At 48.9% G+C, this 18,966-nt stretch overlaps 2 protein-coding genes across 2 annotated transcripts; one reads left to right on the top strand and one right to left on the bottom strand.

The window, feature by feature from the left end:
* Positions 1-898: 898 nt before the first annotated feature.
* On the bottom strand, positions 899-9,182 carry TAP1 (transporter 1, ATP binding cassette subfamily B member). The gene is made up of 11 exons (XM_028120505.2): positions 8,167-9,182; positions 7,549-7,663; positions 7,269-7,399; positions 6,291-6,496; positions 5,672-5,869; positions 4,425-4,553; positions 4,084-4,272; positions 3,101-3,274; positions 2,711-2,873; positions 2,287-2,423; positions 899-1,518 (listed from the first exon to the last, which is right to left on the bottom strand). The coding sequence occupies exons 1-11, from the start codon at positions 8,762-8,764 to the stop codon at positions 1,306-1,308; spliced, it is 2,253 nt and encodes a 750-aa protein (XP_027976306.1). The 5' UTR covers positions 8,765-9,182; the 3' UTR covers positions 899-1,305.
* Positions 9,054-14,483, top strand: PSMB9 (proteasome 20S subunit beta 9). Its single transcript, XM_028120509.2, has 6 exons — positions 9,054-9,433; positions 11,413-11,480; positions 12,439-12,570; positions 13,227-13,356; positions 13,598-13,739; positions 14,303-14,483. The coding sequence occupies exons 1-6, from the start codon at positions 9,404-9,406 to the stop codon at positions 14,428-14,430; spliced, it is 630 nt and encodes a 209-aa protein (XP_027976310.1). The 5' UTR covers positions 9,054-9,403; the 3' UTR covers positions 14,431-14,483.
* The last annotated feature ends 4,483 nt before the right edge of the window (positions 14,484-18,966 follow it).

The raw sequence follows: 18,966 nt of genomic DNA, 5'->3' as shown, positions 1-18,966 counted from the left end.
GGTTGTATCGTCTAAAGGCTTAGACTCAACCGGAAAGCTGCAAGCCAGCAAGAGGCTGGGAGTAGTTTCACCTCCGGGGCTTGGGGTGTTCATAGGAGCATCCTTTTATAAAAGTGGGAGGAAGAGGAGTACGTGGGGGCAGTGAGGCTTGAGGACAGGTTCTGGGGCAACCGGCGACAGAATATACCCACAGTGTGTGGGGGAAGGAGGCACCAAGGAGAGAGCGCAGTCTCTGAATCTTTCGACTTAGTCCCTCAGGGCCTCTCCTGGTTCAACGGTCTCCCTAACCTATAGCCACCCAGAAGAAGCGCCCTTTCTACCCGCACCTCCTTGCAAGACTGTTGCTCCACTAAGCACAGCGGAGAACGCCTCTAAACTCCGCCTCTCCTTGCAACCTCTGTTGGCCCAAACTGCCCGGCAACCGTTGACGTCACACACCAAGGCCCTCCCAGAATGGAAGAGATTTACTAGACAACCCCGCCCACTACCCTGAAGTTACCCCGGCAGGTGTCATCTCTGAGCCAGGCGAGCTCTTCGGGAAGGGACCAGGGCGGGGAAGGCGGTAAAGTCAGTTTCACGGTCGGCGCGCTTGCACTCCCTCTTCCGCTAGCTACGCTCGACCTCCATTTTCCCCCTCAGAAAGGCCAGGGCTCCGAACTGCAGCTGCTAGTGCTTGGAGGGTGCTGTATCCCACTCTGGCTCATCCTCGGGGGCCGACGTAGGGGCGTGGGAGAGTGGAGGAGGCAACCATAGGAAACAGACAACTTAAGGGAGGATATGGCCCACTTAGGACTGTGAAGCATTGAGGCTGCTGAAGGAGGGAGACAGCAGACGCCTGAAAAATTCACTGCAAAAGTTGGTGAGCCATTCGGTGCGCTGAAAACACGAGAAACCACAGTACAAAACACCAATTTTATTATAAATATCAAGAATCCAGAGGGTGCTTATGGGCCGGCATATGACTTTAGTCATATTGGAAAGCAGCTGATCTCCCCTTTTCTGTATATTCTAAAGTTCTCATTTCCAGGGTTCCACACCAAAATCCTGGCTCTGAACCCAGTTACACGAAAAAGTTCTAAACCCTGTTTTCTTCCAAGAAATCTGCATTATCAAGAGGAGTTTGGAGAGGGGGCAACACTCATGGCGGAATTTCAGGCATCAGCTAGTGAGTTATGTTCTAGGATGTCGCTCCTCCTAAAAGCAGCTGCCTACTGTGCAGCTCTGGTAAGCCATTTGTTCCCAAACTCTCCACTAGAGAGGAGAAAAGAAGGGAGGGAGACGGCATATGCAGGTCTCAGAAGTCTTTCATTCTGGAGCTTCTGACCCGCCAGGAGCCTGCATCATGGCCCAGAAGTGCCCCCTCCTCTCCATGAGCTGCTGGTGGGTTCCTGCTTCACAGATGGTGCCTCCTTCCAGAAAGAGGATTTGGTCAGCCTGCTCCAACGAGCTGAGACAATGGGTGATGAGAAGCACAGACCGAGAGCACCGCTCAGGGCTTTTGTACAGGAGCTGCTCCACCTGAGAAAAGACGCAGACTCTGTCAAGAGCCCAGGGAGACATCTGTGTTTCCAGAGCCCGGAAAGCTTTCACCAGATCACTGCCACCTCTGCCAACAAGCCCAAGGAGTCGCAGATTCTCGTTCTGAGTGCTTGTCTGTCCAGCCTTTGATTTGTTAAGGACTATTTACATGAGGTGGCAACAGTGGAAAAAAGTAAGGGCCCTAAGGTGAAACCCATAAGAAAAGAGTGAAGGGTATCGAATAGACTCTCCTTTCTACCTATAAACTGGGATTTTTATATTCTGTTTTGAAGAAATACAACTTAGTGGTAAAAAGCATGAACATTCAAGTCAGGTGGGCTTGACTTTGGGTCTATGTTCTGCTACTCAACAGCTCAGTGACATTGAGCAGGTGGTTCAGCCTCTCTTGGCCCCCTTTTTATCATCTGTAGGATGAGGATAACAATGCCCAGCTCACAGGCATTCACGATGAATAAAGGAGTGAAATAATACATGGAGAGGGCCTAGTCGCAGGTCTGGCACATAGTAAAGGAGTAAAAGCTCAATAGATATTAATATTATTAGGATGGCCTTCTTATGTTTGGCTTCAGAGATTCGGAGTCTATAGAGAGTGTCTCTGAATTGGTTCTAAGCATCTTGGGGAGCAGCTATTGGGAACTGAGATTTGCAAGGACAGGTTTGGATAATTATGTTAGTATAAATAACATAGGATGAGGGAAGGAAGGAAGACTGGAGGGGATATAGTCACTAAAAGAATGTCCCTCTCACCCGTAACTGGCTGTCTGCATCAAGGGCACTGGTAGCATCATCCAGGATGAGTACACGTGGTTTCCGGATCAATGCTCGAGCCAAGGCCACTGCCTGTCGCTGACCCCCCGATAGCTGGCTCCCCGCCTCGCCTACCTCTGCGGAGACAAGAGCCAAGGTGAGGGCTGGATAACCACATGTGCCTCCACGTGCTTGCCTGTGTGTGCACATGGGCGCACACTCACACATATACACACCAAGGACTGATGGATGCAGCTGGATAGGGAAGGTTCTGGAAAGGTGACCGAGTTCTGAGGATGTGAGCATGAAAAAGCCATAGGAACAAGACCCTACAAGTTCAAACTGATGTCAGCGGGTTGGAAAGAACTACAGAATAAAGGTTTCGGTAAAGATGTCCGGGTGAGGGTATGAGCTGAAAGAGCACCTGTGTCATAGCCCTCAGGGAGTTCAGAGATGAAACTATGGGCTCCAGACACCACTGCAGCAGCTATGATTTCCTCCACAGTTGGCTTCGGGACAAGGCCGTAGGCAATATTTTCTTGAAAACTCCTTCCAAATAGCTGCGGCTCTTGTCTCACTGCAGCCACCTAGGACAAAATATGATGAAGAGTCAGAGAACAAGGAGCACAGGAGTGTGGTTATCTAGAGACGGATGACTCCAAATCTCTGCTGAAAGCATATCACAAAATTACACACTCTCTCTCCTGACTATACCCCATCTCCACCCAAGGTCTATCATTCCCTGGTCCTCCTTTCAGAGTGCTCGGTTAGAACGTTCAGTGATGTCCCCCGCCCCCCCCATCTTCTTGCTCACCTGTGTGTGCAGGTAGCGGTGTTCATAGTGGGGAAGGGGCTTCCCATCCAGCAGCAGCCTGCCCCCCGTGGGCTGGTACAGATTCTGCAGCAAGGCAGCCACTGTGCTCTTCCCAGACCCATTGGGCCCCACCAGAGCCGTCACCTCACCGGGACGTAGGGTGAACGTCAGCCCCTGGAGGCCAGAGAATCAAAAAAAATAAGAGACAGGGGCACCTGGGTGGCTCAGTCATTAAGCATCTGCCTTCGCCTCAGGTCGTGACCCCAGGGTCCTGGGATCGAGCCCCGCATCGGGCTCCCTGCTCAGCGGGAAGCCTGCTTCTCCCTCTCCCACTCCCCCTGCTTGTGTTCCCTCTCTCGCTGTGTCTCTCTCTGTCAAAATAAATAAATAAAATCTTTAAAAAAAAGAGAGAGAGAGAGAGAGAGAGAGCCTAAGGCCTCTAACCTTGAGGCTGTCATTGTCTTATTACATAGTAGGATGTCTTACCCCAGGGAAGAAAGGGGGGAAAACGGGAAAATACAGCAACTCCTATCCTCCCACAGGCATAGATTTCTGTTCCTCAAGGATGATAGATAGCTCTCCAAGGAGCAGAGATGGAAGGCGAGGCAAAGGTCAGGACAAAGACCAAGCACCACTATGTCACACACTTGATATCAAATATCATGAGAAAACAGGAAAAAAAATCATATTCTAAATGACAAATGGAAAGAAAAGGAAAAGATAGTAGAGACAGATTTTGCTTCAGCAGTTCCTTAGGATGTGAGACCCTTTTCCCTGACAGCCTCTTCTTCCATTCCCCTTACAAATCCAAACAGGTTCTTGAGTTTGGGGCAGTTGTGTGGCGTAGATGGTGCTCATCTTTGCCTTTGAGGGGTTAGGAAGGATCTATCTGTACCTCGTGTACAGGCTGACGGCAGGAAGGAAGTTTAGGATGGTAGAGATGAGAGTCAGGCTGGTGAAAACCAAAGATTGGTAGGTTGTACCTGCAGCACCGGGACATCTGGACGGTTTGGGTAGGCGAAGGAGACATCTTGAAACTGGACAAGGCCCTCCAAGTTTAAGGAAGTCAACACACCACTGGCAGGACAGCGAGGAATCCGGTCCAGGTATTCAAATATTTTCTCTGAGGAGCCCACAGCCTTCTGTACACTGGGGTAGGTGGAGAGCAGTGCCTGGAGGGGAGGTATGAGTATTGAGAAGGGAGAGAACAAATCTGCTTGCCAGGGCGATGTGATATGAGAAGGGTAAAGAATGGAAGGTGACACAGACGGTGACGGGACCTAAGAAGGAAAAGCACTGGGGAGTGGAAATGGAAGGCTCTCACCTCTACAGCTGAGGTGAACTGCATCTGGTAGAGAATAAATGTGACAAGGCTCCCGCTGCTTACAGCCCCACTTGTCACCAGATGCCCACCAATGTATAAGATTCCCACCTTCAGCAGCATCCCTGAGATCTGTGGAGAGACCACGGAGAAAAGGGATTGTGGTTGAAAAATCTAGAGGGGGGTGCAAAGAACTAAATTCATTAGCATTATGAAGATAGAAAGTCCCTTTCCGCCAGGTAACAGCAGGAGGCTCCACAGGGGGAAGGGGATCATGCACCATGGAGGCTCCATGGAGTCTTGCTCAGCTATGCCATAGAAGTCATCACTGTCCTCCCCATCACCATTATCGCTTTGTGTGCAGAGCACTTATTTGCAGAGCACTCTTCACAAAAGGCTTTAAATGAATATGTCATCTAATATTCATAGCAGGAACCCTATAAACAAGGTTATACCATCCCCACTTTTTTAACCAACTGAGCCACCCAGGCGCCCCATCCCCACTTTTTTAAATGAGGAAACAGGGGCGCCTGGGTGGCTCAGTCAGTTGAGCATCCAACTCTTGGTTTCCATGCAGGTCATGATCTCAGAGTCCTGAGATTGAACCCCAAGTTGTTGGGCTCCCCACTCAGCGGGGAGTCTGCTTCCCCTCTCTTTATCCCTCTGCCCCGCCCCCTGCTCATGCTCTCTCTCTCTCTCTCAAATAAATAAATCTTTTTAAAAAACTAAAAAATAAAAATAAAATGAGGAAACAGTCTCGAGAAAGTAAGTTATTAGCCCATGATCACAGAGCTAGTAAATGGCAGCACTGAGCCGGGAATTCCTGAATGCTGCTCTGGTTCTCTTTCAGTGACGGAACAGATGCCCCTCATCCTTGGCTTCTTCTGTTCCCACGGCTCTCACTAGCACATCCACATAGTCCCACATGACGCAGGCCGGGTGCAGGACTTTATGCCTCAGGGCGGCCTGAGAGGCAAAGGAAGGGCCTGCAACTGAAAGACATGGCACCTCCCTAAAAGGGGGGCTGGATGGATTCTGTGCACCATGGTGACAGGAAGCCATCTGGCAGGTCTAAAAAGAGGGAGGCGGTTAGGAAAGCTGAGTAGGGTAATTGAGCCCCAGGTTGCTAGGATGAGAACACCGAACCAACACACTGTTCACTGTGCATATGGAGTAGGGCCATGGAAAAGGGAATGGAGTCGAGGCATCTCGGGGACAAGGGACTAGGCATTCATGTCCAGGTTGCTCACACTGATGGTCCAGAGGTTGACTGCATAGGCCAGAGCCTCCTTCTGATGGAGGGTACTCATATCCTGCAGCTTTTGGCTAAACTTCTGGGCCTCAGCCTCCTCATTGGCAAAGCTCCGGACTGTGGGCATAGCTGACAGCACCTCGATGGCCACCTGGCTGGACTCTGCCAGAGACTTCTGCACCTGGGCTGCCAGCACCTTTGGAGACATGGACAAGAGACGTCACACAGGGTTGGCAAACCATCAGGGACACTAGTACCTGAGTCACCTAGTTGGAGATTAAAGATGAGAGGAGGCAGAATAATGAAGGAAAGAGAAAGGGGCACAGTTGTTCTTTCTGGATACTAAAGGGGTACAGAGCAGAGGAAATTATTCAGAAGGGTCACAGGGGATCATAATCTTAAGACTGGTGATCATGTTCATACATACAGATTGTGGGCAGAAGTTGGAAGAGAAGACGCAGAGAGTATGGAGCTCAACACTGAACAATCTGGGAACATGGGCTAGAGGGAAGGTGGGGTATCAGTGAGGGTGCCAAGAAAGAAACCTGAGAGGAATTAATTCCACCCAATCTGGGAAATGAAGGTCTGTGTGGGGTGAGGCAACTCCCTGGACATACCTGGTACCATTTTCCCAGCTTCTTAGGCAGAAGGAAAAGCAGAGGCAGGGCGACCAGGGTGACCATGGTGAGTGACAGTGACCCCCAGAGCATGAGCCCCAAGAGACACAGCCCCCGCACCAGGTACCACAACAGTAGGCTCAGCTTCTCACTCAGAGACTCACTCAGGGTGGATGTGTCCTCTGTCACCCGAGAAGTGATGGCTCCTGCCAGGGTTTGGGGAGAAGAGAGTGGATGAATGAGAGGCTCAGAGTGGCGGGAGGGACTAGCGATGAGCCAGGGGGAGGAGCCAGGGGAAGGGGTCAGCAACATGGTGTTCTGAGAAGGCTGAGGAAAACAAGGTAAGGGGGTAGGGGAGTTTAGGGATCTCGGTGCAGGCAGAATGAGTGTTAGAGAGTAAAAACCTGGCGAAAGACTTTCATTTCAACCATAAAGAAATTGATGCCCATGTGAATTTCCATTTCTCTGACACATTTCTGTCCCGTAAAGAGCATGTATACCCCATGCTGCACAACAGAGGCAAGAAGAGCTTAAGCTGGTCATATAACAGAGCTGGAGAAAAACAGAGAGTGCTGCTAGAAAGCAGTCCAGAAAACTCTACCGAGTACTGGGCTGGGGATCAACCCCAAGCTCACCCCTATCCATATGTGACCATGCCAGTTTCAGCATTTTAGGGTCCAGGCCTCAGCTTCCTTCTCTGCAAACTAGGCAGTTGGACTCTGTGATCTCAAAATGTCCAGGTTTGAAATTCTACAGTTTCTATCTAAATATACACATAGGGATAAATTTATGGAAATTTAGATGGAAAAACTAGGTTTTTCTGAAGGTAAAGAATACAATACTCGAGGTATATCAAGAATAAGAAATGACAATGTCTATGTGAGAAAGAGAGAGAAAGATCAAGGTTATAAGTAAAAGAGGATATATGGGGAAAATAAAGAGTATACAGATGTGTAATGAAAGAGTTTCATGACACACCCGTTTGGTTCTGTTGGAAAAACTCCGTTTCCTGGCGCAGGACAGCCCGAAATACTTCTCCCTGAAAGTGGCTGCGCACACGGCCCATGGTGCTGTTATAGATCCCATCAGCCACGAACTCCAGCACGGCACTAGAGAGAGATGGGGGAGAAGGATCGGGGTGTGTTCGGGGGACGGAGAGAAGGTCCCAAACAAGTGCACTTTGGACAGCAGCCCCAACTTCCAGATCCCTCTTTTTCAGGGTCCCCCATTCTCAGCCTTCCATCTTCAGCCCCCAGACCTGGCTGTGGTGAGAATGGACATGAGCGTTATGTTCCGTGTGAAGGCAGAGGCTGTCCTGTCTTGTAGAATCCAGTCAGTGAGGTGGCCGGTGAAGAAGGGAATGGCCATTTCCCCTGGAGACCAAGAGGAGGGAGGGGTCAGTCACAAATATCAAGTCCAAGCAGAGCAGTTCCAAGCAGACTGCCCCCTTCCGCCATCCCACTCTTTCTCGAACCGGTCAGGGGTATCCTGGAGGGCCCCGGCAGAAAGAGGACACTGAGGACCCAGCCCTGCACCTGAACCCCGGAACTCACAACCCTGCGCCCCACCAGACCTTCAGAGATTTACACAGGAAGACCAGGGGTCATAGGCTGTGCTGCCCAGAAGAAAAGACTTGCCCAAGGTGGGTAGTGAAGCAACGCCTGAAGCAGCATTGGAGTCCAGGACTCCTGACTTCCCACCCAGTCCAGGGCTCTTTCCTTGACACCGGACTAAGTCTTCTCACGACCAGAGCTCGGTCGCCTTCTCCTGATCCACATTTCCCAGACCCCACACTAACCGATCTCACTGACCATTATTACTATGATCCTTGCCCGGGCCCCTAGTGTCCGTCCCTCTGCCCCTGCGTCCCTCTTACCAAGACTGGAGAGAACCAACAGGACCAGCAGGAGCCGGAGGCGTCGTATCTCGGAACCCAGACAGCCTAGAAGACGGCGCACCGCGTCTCCTGAACCCCTGTGACTTTCCGGCCCCCAAAGTCCGCTGAGCTTATGCCACATGGCGGCTGCGGGCAGTGCTGCCAAGTAACTGAGGGCGAAAGCGTCCAGGCGACTTCCCCAGTGCAGGAGCCTGGAGCTGTCAGAATCCCTGGGAACTCCCCACGAGCGCAGCTCTCGGAACAAGGCCAGTCCCGGCAGGGCCAAGCCCAGCGCCGCCGCCAATGGCTGCAGAGCGGCCAGCCATCCCCGGACTCCTGCGCTTTCCCTGCCGGAGCCCACCGTTGTCCGGAGAACACCACGGGCCCCCAGCCACAGCACAGCCCAGCGGCTCAGGCCCACCACACAGACCCGGAGCAGGGGCTGCTCGGTGGGGACCAGCACGGAGCATATTCTGGGGAGCGCCTCCCGGAGCAGCACCCAGTCGGCGAGAAGCAGCAGCGATACCCCCAGCCACGCCAGGGAAGCTCGGGACGAGCAGAGGCAGCCGCAGGGGCTGGGGGACCCTGAGCTGCCCATGGGCGCGTGGGTGCTGCCGGAGGTCGCGCCCCGGCCTGGGACTCCCCGCTGTCGGCGCCGGGCCGCAGGCTCCGGGTGCTGTCCGAGACTGTACCGGACAGGGCGCTATGACTCGCGGCCGGGAGAGGGGGGCAGGGCGGGCGGAGGCGGGGATCCCGGAAAGTCCCGGGACCGGCTGGTTCTGGCCGCGCTACTAGAAGCGGGCGGTTTCGCGGAAAGAGAAAACGAAAGCGGCAGCCGGCTCTGTAGATCCGCCCCGCTGCAGAATGTGGCCCGCCCAGGCTATTTTGGGAGAAGGCGCGGAAATCAGATGTGAGGTTCTTGGGGAGCAGCCTTGCGGCTGCACCTTCTCCATCACAAACACTCGTCGTCCTTCCTTTCTTTGCTTCGTCTCGCGAATTCCACTTGTCGGGACGTTTTTACCCCAGCCTCCGAACTGTCTTACCCCAGCCTCTTTCGTCACCTGTCTCCCGGCAGATCTATGCCAATTAGGTTAGCGCCGGGTGCGAAGCCTCACAGAGGGGACCCAGGCGCCCCCTAGCGGGCGTGGTGAAGGCGCGGGGCGGGAGGCACGCGCGGCCCGAGGTCCCAGGTCGGACGGAAACCAGAGACCCAGGCGGCAAGCGGCGCGGCGCCGAGATGCTGCGGATCGGAGAAGTCCACACTGGGGTAAGGAGTGCGGGCTAGAGGTTTAGCAGAGAGCTGGAGAAGGTGGAGAGACAGGGGGACGCGGCAACTCCGAGGAGTGAATGCGGGGACTGAAAGAGTGAGGAGGCAGCTTTGTAGCAGCCAGTGCTTGCAGAGATTCCCTGCGATGAAGAACGGGCATCTCTATTCTGAAGGGGGTCACGTAGGAGTCCGCCAAGGGACTGGGCCCGCGAGGCGGGTGGAGAAGGGGGTGCCGTGGCTCTTAGCTGGAAGCGTCAAGGGGAAGCGCCTCTAAAGCGCTTTCGCTTTCAACTCTGGACTGGGGAGAGGGGCTGGTTAAATCAAGGGAGGGCGTCGGAGAAGGTGCAGATTGGTGATGAAATGGTGCCCTCGGTGAAGTAGGACAGCACTCGGGCGAGGAGAATATGGGCACTGATTGAGAAGGGACAGCTCATCACACAGACTGCGGGGTAACTCATAGCCCTAGCCCTGATAACAGGGGTTCCTTGTGAGACGGTGGTGTCCTTCCCCAGCCTGATCCAAGAAGGCTCCCACCTGGCCCAGGGGCTGCCACGTTCCTTTCCCTGTGTCCTTCCCGCCCACTCCCACCCGCTTGCCCAACTGGGCAACTGAGGCTGTCCGCAGGCCAAGGCTGGCTGGCTTCTGCTCCCAAGCTACTGCCACCACTCTTGGCTTGGGGGCAGCTTTGTTTTAGAGGAATAACCTCTAGGATGGGGCTGCCCTTTCTCAATGGGCCTCAATTCATGGTAGATCAGTATGTCAGAAAACACACTCAGGGCAATGGCCCTGGGGTCTGGACTTACCTACGGAGTGATGACGATGCACTAAAACCATTTGCAAGGTAGAACATTCCCCCCTCACTGCCAGATGAGCAGTGGGAAATAGGAAGCAGAAGTCACAGCAAGAGATGGGAGTTAGGCCTGGGTTTTAGTCCCAGTCTGGGACCAGTCTGTTAATTCTGGGTGACCTTGACAAGTCAATCACCTCCTCCATGACTCAGTTTTCCTCATTTGAACCAAGGATCTTTAAGGCCCTTTCCAACTCAACAGGAGTAGAAAACATGTAGCTTTATCCCTTTCACCTTCTTTAGTTCTTTTCCTTGATTTCTTCTCTTAACCTGAAAAAGTGAGCTCAAACTCCCCAGGCAAATCCTCTCTTGGTACAGATCTCTTCCCCTGGCTACTGAGATACCTATTGACCTCTTGATCAAAATTCTTTAAATGAGGGGCACCTGGGTGGCTCAGTCGGTTAAGTGACTGACCCTTGATCTCAGCTCAGGTCTTGATCTCAGGGTCCTGTGTTCAAGTCCCACATTGAGCTCCACGCTGACCATGGAGCCCACTTTAAAAAAAGAAAAAAAAAAGAAATCCTTAAATGAAACCTTTATTTTAAACCATCTCGTGTGTTCCTGGCTGCTTCCCTCCTTACTTAATGTGTGACCCGCCTAACCACCGCACTCCTTGATGTTTCTGCTGTTTAATAAACTGGTTATGGGGTGTGAGGTGGAGAATTAGGGGCCAAAAAAAGACTTGAGCTTGTTTCCCAAGGTCACACTAACCTGCTTTGTGTTGGGTCTGAACCACATCTGCACGCACCACGAGCACACGTGGTGAAGGTCATTCGCTTGTGGGGCTGCCTCGCCCGCCAGTGCTTGGAAGCACCCCCATGAACCAAATGTCTGCCTCTGCGAACCTCATCCCCCTCTCTCTCTTTATAGTGGGAAGGATTCGACTTAGGAAGGTTGGGGCCCAGGGATAGGATTCTTTCCGTGTTGTGCCAGGACCAGGCTGTGACATTCCCCTGCAGCTGGGAGAGGAGATGGAGAACGTGGAGGGATGGAGGGGACATCCGCTCTGGCCTAAATTGCTCTATGATCTTGAGCCAGTCACCTCCCCTCTCCAGGAATGTTTCCTCATCTGTAACATGAGAGAATCAAAGTTCATCCTGCTCTGACATTTCCATCCTCTGTGTCTCCGCAGACAACCATCATGGCAGTGGAGTTTGACGGAGGTGTTGTGGTGGGTTCTGATTCCCGGGTGTCTGCAGGGTAAGTACCGGACAAGGTGAATACTTCTGGAAGGAAGCCAACGGCCCCAAATACAGATTTTTCTTACCCATTCATGAAGATACTGGTAAAGTGGAGTTTTGCAGAAATTGAGTTAACCTTCCAGAAAGGCCCCTCTGATGAGATACTGGGCAAGTGCTTGGGTCCCTGAATTAGTGGAGGAGAATCTGGGGCCTGAATGCTTATGTGGCCTGTCCCTACAGGGACGGGTATAAAAGAATAGGGTATGAGAAGGAGGTAGGACCCAAAGATTTCAGGGGCCCTCCTTCCAACTATATTTAGAGATAGAAAAGATGGTTCAGGGGTGCCTGGGTGGCTCAGTGGGTTAAGCCTTTGGTTCAGGTCATGATCCCAGGGTACTGGGATCGAGCCCCATGTTGGGCTCCCTGCTCAGCGGGGAGCCTGCTTCTCTTTCTGCCTGCCGCTCCCCCTGCTTGTGCTCTCTCTCTCACTCTCTCTCTTTAATAAACAAATAAAATCTTAAAAAGAAAAGAAAAGAACAAAAAGATAGTCCTGCCAAGCAGATATTCTGGTTTCTCATCCAACACACGTTGAACTAATTTTGTCTCCTCCATCCTGGCCAGTTTCCCCATATGCAAAATGAGTATATGGGGTTAGGTCAATATTACTGACTTTATGTCCCATAGAGCACATCCTCAAGATGGGTGTAGCAAAGAAAAATTGCTTAAGGACATGATTCTTCATTTACTATTTTTTGTCTTATTATAAAGTCTAAGCCTGAAAATGTCTAATTTTGATAATTACTTGCAGTGTTTCATTTATTTGAGGTGATTTTTTTTCTTCCTGTTTTAATCCAAGTATTAAATTTCATGGACTCCGGGGCTATTCTCTTGTCAAATAAATTTGAGAAACACTGGATGATTAACCTCAAAAATTCTGGCATTGCTAATGTTGATGACTGCTGACTCCTTCCCGGCAGAGAGGCGGTGGTAAACCGGGTGTTTGACAAGCTATCCCCACTACACCAGCACATCTACTGTGCTCTCTCTGGTTCAGCTGCTGATGCCCAAGCCATGGTTGACATGGCCGCCTACCAACTGGAGCTCCACGGGTATGAAGCTTTGGGGTCCTCAAGTCCACATTCACCAGAGTTGTCCCCACCAGCCAACCCCGAGACAGTGTCCCATTCCAGGAATGCTGCAGTGAAAAATGAAAACTTCTTGTTTGTGCTCCTGTTTTTATTAGCTTTGAACTGGCACTTGAATCTCCAATGTGGCTTCCGCCTCTGTAAAGTGGAGATAATTAATAGTACCTACCCTATCTCACCCGACGGTTATTTTGAGAATCAAATGATATATGTGAAAATGGCCTGAACATTGTAAATCACGGTCCCGCTCTAAATAGCGAGAAAGACGATGATGTGGCTCACCATATATCAGGAAGTTACCGGGTGAGAAACCAAGGTTATTGGTGCAGGAGTAAAGCTTATCTGCTTTTACCCACATGGGCACGGCCCTTGCAGCTAAGCGTTGTATAATTGGGGGATGGGTGGGTGGGACAGAGTAAAGGAAGGGAACGTTGAATCTTCTTACTGGTGGGTGGTGTGAGATTAGTCCCCCTGTCCATGTGGGAGAGGAGCTGGAGTTTGAACTCTTGCAACCACAGGTTTCAGGTGTCACGTGTCACTTGGCAGGGATGTTGGTAACGGCACAGGTGAGTGGAACTTCAGGAAATTATACTGACCCCTATTACTAACACTTCCTTTAGGTTGGAACTGGAAGAACCTCCGCTTGTTCTGGCTGCTGCGAACGTGGTGAGGAATATCAGTTATAAGTATCGGGAGGACCTGTCCGCGCATCTCATAGTAGCCGGCTGGGACCGACGTGCCGGGGGCCAGGTGCATGTCTTCCTATGTACCCCGTCCCTTGGTGTTCCCCACCACCCTATAGGGGGAGATAAAGGTTATATCCTTCTAGCAATGGGCTCCCAGGACACCGCCTCTGAAAGCAGAGTATAATCGCAACCGATGGGAGTAGGAGATGGGGGGCTTCACTGCAGGACACGGAGACACCCTGCCTGTCTCAGTGGCGAGGAAAGGACTGATGCTTCCATAGTCTCACCTGAGGAGCCCCCTCTAGGTGTATGGAACCCTGGAAGGAATGCTGACTCGGCAGCCCTTCGCCATCGGTGGCTCTGGCAGCACCTATATCTACGGCTATGTGGATGCAGCATATAAGTCGGGCATGTCCCCTGAGGAGTGCAGGAGCTTCACCACAGATGGTAACTAACCAAGTGGTAGGGTACCCGGGGAGGGTTTTTAAACCTGGGAAGGAAGGAGAGTGTGAGGAACACAGTGAGGAGTACATGGGTAACCGTTTAATTTAATGTCCAAACTGGAACACTTTTGAGAGGGAAAGGGAGCAGGACAATGCTAAACTAGATGGGATTCCAGAACCCAGGGCAGAAACCAGGACTGTTTTGAGTACCCCAAAATCAAAATATACAGTTACTATAAGAATCAGGGGTGTGCTGGAGCTGGCTTGGGCCAGCTCATGAGAGCCAATTGTTAAATATCCAAGAACTCAGGAGCTGCTTATCTAGCTATTTACAACTTGAAATCAATCCTGGTGGGAGTTTTGAGACCATGGGTACCAGGAGATGTTACATATAAAGGCTTATTTTTTTTTTAAGTTGATTTACCTGCACACCCCTTGATATGTGTCCCTAGGAGACGGGTTTTGAGGTCTGAGAGGGGTGGTAAGCACGTGAACGGGAGAGGAATGTGAAGATTCCTGAAGCTAAGTCATTCTCTCTCCCCCTCTCCACCCTGAAACTCTCTACAGCTATCGCTCTGGCCATGAACCGGGATGGCTCTAGCGGCGGCGTCATCTACCTGGTCACTATTACAGCTGCTGGTGTGGACCATCAAGTAATCTTGGGTAATGAGCTGCCGAAATTCTATGACGAGTGAATCTTCCTCAGACCTCCCTTCGTCATTTTGTAATAAACTCTCTCACACCAGAACCTGGAATGGTCAATGGAAAATGGGAGCTCAGGGAAATGAAGCTTAGGTGAGGGGGCCTCTTCCCTCCCAGGTGTTAGATACCCTTTCCATAAGGTGTTCATTGACATTGGAGATCAATACGTGATAAGTGTATAAAATTGAGGGATTTGTGAGTTTCAAAGAATAATAACAACAACCAAAACATTGAGCAAGTCATTAGCTAAATGCTTATAAGCTTTATCTCTTATAACCCAAACAAAAAGCCTTTATAAGATTAAACTACTAGGTCTATTTACTGACAGATGAAGGCTTAGAAAAAATAAGTCCCTTAACCAAAGTCATAGTGAATTCAAAAGCTGAAAACTGGGATTTGTTGTTTGTTTGTTTGTTTTACTATACGCCCTTCTCCCTCATAAAACATAAAATTTTCCATTCCCTCAAGCTTTGTATATCATGTCCCCCTTGAAATCTGCGATAATAGCCCAGCACAGCAGTTGACACTTAGGAAGTTATTAGCAGATGCCTGAGTAACTGTTGTTAAACAGGCTAAGTTCTGGCCCAGTTTTTGCCATGCACTTCCCGAGTGACAGAACAAATTATTCCCCTTCTGTGAGCCCTTATTTCCTCTTCTGTCAAACGAAGGCGTTGACTTCTAAGGTGGTTTACAGTATGAACAGTCAATGCCATTTTGCTCGTAAGTAAGCAGTTAAGAGGTATATTTAACAGAAATCATAATGAGCTCCCCAGGAAGCTTTGGTCTGCTTTTCTTTCTGGAGCTCAGATTTAACATAAAAATTCAAAGTACCCTAAAACAGTGCTATGCCCTTGGGAGCGGGTGTATTTTTTGTGGGGTGGGGGTAGGAGCAGAGTCTAAAATCATAGAGACTTGAGTTTTTTCTAGCCATGATATTTAATTTATTTTGAAGTTTAAAATAATAGTTTAAGGGGGCTTCTGGGTGGCTCGGTCTGTTAAGCGCCTGCCTTCGGCTCAGGTCATGATCTCAGCGTCCTGAGATCAAGTCCCGCATTGGGGTCTCTGCCCAGCGGGGAGCCCACTTCTCCCTCTCCCTCTGTCTACCGTTCTGCCTACTTGTGCTCTCTCTCTCTGTCAAATAAATAAATAAAATCTTTTTTTAAAAAATAAAATAATAGTTTAAGAGCCAATCTCTCCCGCTGATCACAACTAGAAAAACTCTGGAAAGCATACAAAAAGCAAGTGCTGAAGGACTCTGGAAAATAGACAAAAGCATGTGGGCCATGAGAAGAGCCAGAGCTTGGAGAGGAAATGCTCCCTCTGGGTGATTTTCAATTTTTTCTCTCTCTTTCATCTCCCAGGTTTGCCCTGAGAAGTCAGGCTTAAGGTGCAAAGCTGTAGTGCCCTAAATTGCCAAGAGAAACACCATAGTCAGTTCTGGCCAAAGGAATGGAGGAACCAGAGAAAAGGGGCCCCTGCGGGCAGGAAAGTGGAGGGGGTTTCCCACATGAGGGAACTGGAGAAGGGGATTCCTTAATTCTAGGTTGGAACTCTCACGAGTACCCGGTGACCCCTGAGCTACACATACATGAGGCACACCCAAAACAGTCCAGCACAGACTTTGAGAGCCGAACTAAGACTTAAGCCTTTAAAATTAGAAAACTATTTTTTCTTTTTTTTTTTAAGATTTTGTTTATTTATTTGACAGAGAGAGACACAGCGAGAGAGGGAACACAAGCAGGGGGAGTGGGAGAGGGAGAAGCAGGCTTCCCGCTGAGCAGGGAGCCCGATGGATGCGGGGCTCGATCCCAGGACCCTGGGGTCATGACCTGAGCCGAAGGCAGACGCTTAACGACTGAGCCACCCAGGCGCCCAAAAACTATCTTTTTCTTTATTGACCAAAGAATTGTGTCCTTGTGTCCCTCATTCCAAAAAGCGCTAATAGCTGCTCACAGAGGCAGACATGATTTAAAGGCAAACTCCTTTAACAAAAGGAGAAGGAGAAACTGGGACAAAGAGAAAATAAAGCTAAGAAATAAGTAAAGCCCAGGGGTCAAACTAAAATACAAATGAATATCTTTAAAAAAAAAAAAAAAAGGAGTACGGGAGCTGTCTTATACTGGCCAAAAGGAGCAAATTGTAAAATATTCAGGAATTTTGAAAGACAGTTGTTGACCATGGGTAGCTTCACATTGGTCTTGATGGAAGTATTTATTCTACAGAAACCAGGAATGTTACATGTCAGAATGTTTTTGGGTTTTTTTTTTCCCCCAGAGAGCCAGTTTAATGGGACATATTTTTATCACCCAGCTACAGATGGGTAAAAAAGAACTGGCTCTGAGCTACAAGGAAGTGAAAACGAAGAAGGAAAGGAAATTAGGTATGAGGTTCAAAAGATTCATTTAGGGGCTCCTGGGTGGCTCAGTCAGTTAAGCGTCTGCCTTCGGCTCAAGTCATGATCCCAGGGCCCTGGGATGGAGTCCCGCATTGGGGTCCCGCAGTGGACTCCATGCTCAGCGGGGAGCCTGCTTCTGTGCGCTCTCTCTCTCTCTCTCTCTGGCAAATAAATAAATAAAATCTTTTAAAAATAAATCAAAAGATTCATTTAAAAAGGTACAGCATAGGGAATATAGTCAATGGCATTGTAATAGTGTTGTACGGTGACAGATGGGAGCTACACTTGCAGTGAGCATAGCATAACATATAAACTTGAGGGATCACTATGTTGTACACCTGCAACTAATTGTGTGTCCACTATACTTCAATTGAAAAAAGAAAAAGATTCATTGAAAAGAAAAGCCAGGGGCTGCTGGGTGGCTCAGTCAGTTAAGCATCCAACTCTTGATTTGGGCTCAGGTCAGGATCTCAAGGTTGTTAGACTGAGCCCCGCATGGGACTCCATACTCAGCAGGGAGTCTGCTGAGGATTCTCTCTCTACCTCTGCCTCGGCCTCTCCTCACCAAGTAAATAAATAAATCTTTAAAAAAAAAAAAAACATCCAACAAAACTCCTCTCTATGTATGTATCAATTTTCAAGTCACACAGAGGATTTGCTAAAACACAATATGCATTAGGCCATAAAGAAAACTACAATAGATTTCAAAGTATCAGTATCTTTGAAAAAAGCTACATTTTGTAGCAATATTATAATAAAATTAGAACTTGATAACAAAAGGATACCTAAAATTCAGACAGTTTGCAAACTAAGAAAATATTGATAAATAACCTGGATTTACAAGGCAGTCATAAAGGAAATAACACATTTAGAGCTAAGTGGTAAAAATGTTGCATATCAAATTTTCTGAGATACAGTTAAAGCAATACTCAGAAAGAACTTTATAAAGGGACACCTGGGTGGCTCAGTTGGTTAAGCGTCTGCCTTCGGCTCAGGTCATGATCTTGGGGTTCAGGGACTGAGTCCCGTATCGGGCTCCCTGCTCAGCGGGGAGTCTGATTCTCCCTCTGCCCCTCCCCCCTCATGCTCTCTTTCTCTCTCTCTCTCTCTCTCTCTCTGTCTCATTCTTTCTCTCTCAAATAAATAAATAAAATCTTTAAAAAAGATAATTTTATACCTTCAAATACATTTATTAGAACAAGAAAAGTTAAACATAAATGACCTAAAAATTCTCCAAAATTTTGAAAAAGCAAGTGAGCAAGCTTAAAGTAATAAGAAGGAAGGAAATAATAAAGAACAGAAAGCAATTTAATAGAGAACAAAAGCTATGTAGTAAAAACTCACAAAACCAAAAGCTAGCTGCTTCTTAAAAAAATATTTGTAAGATATTCAGATTTAGAACAAGACTGATCATGAATAAAGGGGAGGAAAAAATGAAGAAACAAAATATGGAATGAAAAGGGGGGAATAGGTACAGATATAACAGAGACATAAAACATAATAAAGGGGGGGGCGGCGCCTGGGTGGCTCAGTTGGTTAAGCGACTGCCTTCGGCTCAGGTCATGATCCTGGAGTCCCGGGATCGAGTCCCGCATCGGGCTCCCTGCTCAGCAGGGAGTCTGCTTCTCCCTCTGACCCTCCCCCTTCTCATGCTCTCTGTCTCTATTTCATTCTCTCTCTCAAATAAATAAATAAAATCTTTAAAAAAACATAATAAAGGGTGTAATGGACACATATATGCTAATAAATTTGAAAAATTTTGATGAGATAGGTAAACTCCTAGAAAAACTTAATCTAATGCAATTCGCAGAAGAAATAAATTTTGAGTATACTGGTAAACATTGAAGAAATGAAAACAGTTGCTAATGGCATCTGATAAAAATAAATTTTTAAAGGCCCACATGGTTTCACAGGTGAGTTACACCAAATATTCACGGAACATACAACTCCTATTTTATGTGTTTTTTTCCCAGAAAATAGAAAAAACATTAAAACTGTTCAGCTAACTTTGTCAGGCTAGCATGATCTTGATTTCAAATTGAGGTATGGAAAATTCAAGGAAAGAAAACAATAGGCCCATCTCATTTTGAACATATATGGAAAAAATAAATAATTATCTATGAACTGAATTCAA

This window comes from Eumetopias jubatus, unplaced genomic scaffold (assembly GCF_037043125.1).
Source record: "Eumetopias jubatus isolate StellerSeaLion01/CBP00866 unplaced genomic scaffold, mEumJub1_p1.0 scaffold_6, whole genome shotgun sequence".
In the NCBI taxonomy this organism is placed as follows: domain Eukaryota; kingdom Metazoa; phylum Chordata; class Mammalia; order Carnivora; family Otariidae; genus Eumetopias; species Eumetopias jubatus.
Note: the sequence above shows the minus strand (reverse complement) of the source record. Positions and strands in the feature narration are given on the sequence as shown.